Source organism: Arachis hypogaea, chromosome 12 (assembly GCF_003086295.3).
Source record: "Arachis hypogaea cultivar Tifrunner chromosome 12, arahy.Tifrunner.gnm2.J5K5, whole genome shotgun sequence".
NCBI classification, from domain to species: domain Eukaryota; kingdom Viridiplantae; phylum Streptophyta; class Magnoliopsida; order Fabales; family Fabaceae; genus Arachis; species Arachis hypogaea.
The window spans coordinates 101,746,643-101,751,689 of record NC_092047.1 but is presented as its reverse complement, the minus strand read 5'-3'; the positions used below and the strand labels follow the sequence as shown (position 1 = coordinate 101,751,689).

At 37.9% G+C, this 5,047-nt stretch overlaps 1 protein-coding gene across 2 annotated transcripts; it reads right to left on the bottom strand.

The window, feature by feature from the left end:
* Nucleotides 1–323: 323 nt before the first annotated feature.
* Nucleotides 324–4,296, bottom strand: LOC112727935 (protein OCTOPUS). 2 transcript variants are annotated; one of them, XM_025777882.3, is made up of 2 exons: nucleotides 1,829–4,296; nucleotides 324–1,087 (listed from the first exon to the last, which is right to left on the bottom strand). In XM_025777882.3, the coding sequence occupies exon 1, from the start codon at nucleotides 3,957–3,959 to the stop codon at nucleotides 1,848–1,850; it is 2,112 nt and encodes a 703-aa protein (XP_025633667.1). In that variant the 5' UTR covers nucleotides 3,960–4,296; the 3' UTR covers nucleotides 324–1,087; nucleotides 1,829–1,847. The 2 variants fall into 2 exon arrangements, with proteins under 2 accessions (XP_025633667.1, XP_072065683.1); XM_072209582.1 differs by having other exon boundaries at nucleotides 443–1,008.
* Nucleotides 4,297–5,047: the final 751 nt, after the last annotated feature.

Here is a 5,047-nt window from a genome sequence, read left to right as displayed (position 1 = left end):
ATACAACTATATTAGATATATACTAAAATTAGTTATCAAAATCAGAAATTAATATAAAATATATGTTAAAATATAAATTATATATAAAAATAAGTTAAACAATATATATTTATATATAAATAAAAGATAACTAATTTTAATATATGTTTAATATTTTTCATCCCATAATATGGCTATTTTGGCAAATATCTCAAAATAAAGAATATAGAAACATACAAACAAAATTAAGATAAAGAAATTATCTCTTTCTAGTTAGGTAAATTCATCCTGGGACAAAACATGTCGGTATCTATTTACATCAAATAAATGTACATCTTTCTATATTGTTAAATTTCTATCCTAAAACAATTATTATTACCAATCAAGGTGTATATGTACACATAATGACATATCACAACCTAGTACAATAGTCTTAGATGTGGAGCCAAGCTTGCTAAGAGCCTAAGACAAATTTTTCATCCATAGGCAAAATAATCCCTTAGTAACTCAAAACTGAACTCAGGAAATTCCTTGTTAATTGTTATGAAGACAAGACAAATAGAGAAAATACTGCAGCAGAAGCAGCAGAGTGAATAATTACAGAAGGAGAGAGAGAATTGAGCTTAATAACAATATTTTAGGAATAAAAGAAACTAAGGAGACAAGTACCTGATTATACCAAATAAAATCTCTATATCTAGGGAAAAACATATCAAGCTTGCTTCAGATGACGTTGACCTTACACAATTCCAGTGGCAATAATATTCCTCTAGTTTCAAGTAAATCAGTATAGCTCCTCACCCCACACCACACGCAGAATCTGCAAATTTTGTTCTTCTTTAACAAACATGGGGGGGCCAACCTTGTGCACTCTTATTCCTATGCCCCAATGTCTTCTTTTACTGTGTTGTCTTGTTCCTCCTCTGTGACCTCTGTTACCACCCCTCCCTCGTGTCCACAAAACTTTGTCCATTGTTTCTTGGTAACTTGAATCACACTCACACAACAACAATCACAGTGAAGAAGATGCTGCAATGCAACTTCTCATAATGGTTTCAAATGTTCGAAACAATTTGTGAAGTTTCAAGCACAGCATGTCTCTCTTTAACTGTATAAATTATCAAAGCTCCATCATCACTAGTATTATTATTATTTTTTCTATAGTCATAATAATAGTCTCATGTGGGCATGGATATATTGATATATGATAAAGATAAAGTGAATGTTTTATGGGGACCATGGTGTAGTGTAAGTCACATGAATAAAGTTTTGATTAATTGATGTCAAGGGAAAAATGGAAAAGACTCAACCACCACTACTATTTTTATTTTTGTTGTAATCAAAGCTACAAACTTATGACAAACAGCAAGACCAGGTGGTATGAACCCACTTTGTCACTACTTTTGCAGGAATATATAACATGCCAAGGATTCAAGTTTAAAATGCTCGCAAATTTTAAGCCCTTACAAAGTTACACACCAATCATCTAAAGCTTTTGCAGCATAAAAAGACAGAAAAAGAAAACCATATAGTGTCCAAAGACAAAGCATATTTTGAATAGCGCCATAAATCAAGCCATTTGTTTCAGACCCTTTTTCAGGCAATAAAAGAAAAGAAGATGAGGTTAAAATTGAAACTGTAAATTCCTGTTATTAAGAGTAAATGAGTAGAGTAAAATCACCAAATTGAAGAAGCATGCTACTACTCAATCTAAAGGAAAAATGAAGAGTGCTTTATCCAACTAACCATAAGAATACATAACCAAAAGCATGTGTGGTTTTACACAACAAAATGCAGAAAAATTAACATCAAACTTAAGAAAGAGGGAAAATTAAAAAGGAAAAAACACCTTATGGAACTTCAAATGTTCAATACAATCGAAGAACGCTTCTAGCAATTGAATGTGCCTGGCTTGATCTACTTTTCACAGACCCATTTCTTCTGCTACCTCTCATGGGGGTCAAGTAGAACCTCAAAAGGCCATTGTTGTCAGCATGGTTAGGAGAATACCTTGCACTTCTATTCCTTTCCAACACAAATTCATCTTTACCCTTCTTTCCATTACCATTACCTTGAACAACACCATTCCTTCTCACAGAGCCAAACGATCCACCACCTATGCTTTGTGCATTCCTCCAACTCACACTGCTATTGCTCCTAAATATCCTGCCACTGAAGGCACTTCTTGGATCTCCATTCTGAACCCCTCTTAGGTCCTGCCATGATTCTGAGTACGATCGCTCCACCCCATTAGCCCTACTATACCTATCATCATCATCATCCTTGTTCCCACCACCATTACCACCTTTCCGGTGAATAAGACCCCAAATGCTCCACCCTTTACCCCACCGGCGCGACTTTTTCTGCTCCTTCCGGTCGCCGTTCCCTACAACAGAAGCAGTATCCGCAAATCCAATATCAAAGCTCTCAGAACAGCAATCATCCCTCGCCGAATTCGAGCTCAAATCCCTATCAAGGAAGGCCAATTTGGGGCCATTGACATAATCAACACCAGCAGGGGTGACCTTAGCATTTCCATTGACATTAGGATTAGAATTATTGGCAATGCTGCCACATTTCAGCTCATCCATTTCCCCAACAAGCGAAGAAACCGATGATCTTCTCATCGAATTGGACCTCTCAAAGCTCTTCCTCCTCCTAGAGGATGAATCAGAGTAATACTCTCTGGTCTGTGCAGTTCCACCGGGAACAGTATCATCCCCATTAACCGAATTCAACGGTTCCTCAACAGGAATTTGAGTATCAGTCCTCAGAGGATGCACCGGTGGAATTACGGCCGCCGGTGAATCCTCCACCACCGACAGCATGGTCGGCATTGCCCTCGGAAAGGCCGTCCTTCCGAGAAGGTACCCATCCCACGAAGCCCGCGGCTCGTCGAACGAGTACCTTGGATCGTCGAATGACATCCGGCCGGCGTCTAACGACATCCGGCCCGCATCCAGGGAGAATCTTGGATCGGTATCGCAGGACCGTCGGCCGAAGCCGTAGTCAGCGATCTCCGATTGTGTGTCCCTGAACTGCCGTCCGATTGGCTTCTCCACCGGAAGTGCGGCGGGTCCACAGTCGCCGGAACCGCCGTCAACGACGCCGTTTCGACGCTTCTTCATCTTCTGTTTCTGCCTCCATTTCTGCAGCTTCTTGCTGAACACCGAAGCCGCTGACCAGAGACTACCGGCGATCTTGGAATCCTTCTTTGGCTGTGAATTGGAAGAATCGAGATCTATGTGGTCCTTCATTGCCTTCAACTCTTGCTCTTCTTCTTCAACAACAATTTCCCCAACTCCTTCTTCAATCACATTCACATTGGGTTCCTCAAGAGCCCTAATTTCGTCGTCTTCTTCCTCAACCACGTCGTTTCGCTCGAGATTTTCTTCTTCTTCAACTACTAGTTCAACTTCTTTTACCTCCTCCTCCTCTTCTTCTTCTTCTTCCTTTGTTTCAACTACTGATACCTGATTTGTTGCTTCAGCTTCTGAAGCTTCCTTGTTCTGCTGTGATTTCTTCTCCGCCTCTTGCGTGAAGAGATTCCAGAGTGTGCTATTTCGAGCCCTAACGTCGCAGGATCTTCTCTGCGGCTCGAACGCGCCGGATAAGGCTTCGTTCTTGGAAGCCGAAAACGATTTCGTTCGACGGAGCTCCGGCAAGAAAGAAGAGGTAGGCGGCCTGCTGCTGGTGGTGTTGTCTTTTGCGGAGGCAGTGGAGGAAGGACGGAAGATTGCTCTAAGTGCGGCGGCAGCGGTGGAGGAAGTAGGTGGCTTGCGGGGGAGAGGAGTGTTGGAGTTGGTGTTGTTTGGGTTGAGTTCGGCGAGGCGTTCACAGAGGCATTCAGGGCAGAAGCCCGTGAATTTTTCTTGAGGGTGGCGGGGGCAGGTGCGAAGAGGTTGTGGTTGTTGTTGCTGCTGCTGCAATGGCGGTGGTGGCGGTGGTGGTTGGTGTGATGATAGTGCTGTGGGATTCATAACCGGAAATGGTATGTGGTGGAGGAATTGTTTTGCAATGTGGTCATGTTAAAAGGGAAAAACAAAGAGAGAGAGAGTATTGAGTGTGACTGTGTGTGTTATGAGAGAGAGAGTGCGTCAGTGCGTGTGAGAGTGAAGGTTGCAAGGAAGTGTTTGGTTCCGTGCGACAGCGAAAGAACAAAAGGAGAGAAAACAAAGTGCAGGTGCAGACAGAGAAAGAGAGAGGGAGGGAGGGGAAAGAGAGAGTAAAATTTATATATTGTGAAAAGGAAATAGGCGATCGTCCTTTTTTTTTTTTTTCTTTCAATAATTTCTAATAATATTATTTTTATTTTTGATTAAATTATTATTAATTTTATATAAAAATAATTGTGCGTAAATTTTTATCATTTTATTTTTTCTGTATTTTTTTGTGTACAATTTATAATGTATTTAAATTAATAATACTAGTGCATTTATAGCATTAAAGTATTTATTAATTCATCAATTTGTATATTAAATATGTATAATATTAATAAATTTAAAATTAGTTAAAATTGTCAATATTTTTTATTTTAGTAAAAGTTTTAAGCTTGGACTCTTTGTCTCCCATTTAATATAGTAGAAAAAATAACAAAAATAATAGTAACAAGAATTTTTAAGATATTTTTAAAATATATTATTCATTAAAATTAAAATATAAATTAATCATAAATGTTTTAATTTCATTCTCTTAACAAACGTGTTTAAGACATTTTTTAGTAAAATCTAAATGGTTTAAATAGATTTTTTATTCTCTTTTTTTTTTGTGTTAATAAATTTTTTTCTTTTTGATTCATTTAAATTAAAATTGTCTATTTTAATTAGTACCATTAATTTACTCCATTAAATGTTGATATCGCAAGCTGAAATGTTAACGTAGTAAGCATACTAAATTATCATTTACTCCATTGATGTTTTTTGCTACTTTAATTTGATTTTCAGCAAGTATCTTGTATTAATAGTGATTTATTTGTGAAAATTAGAGAGTTATTGATTCTTAATAGGGAGATTTAATTTAATTTTGTTAAAAGAAAAGCCAATGTTATGATATGACTAATACATTAGTC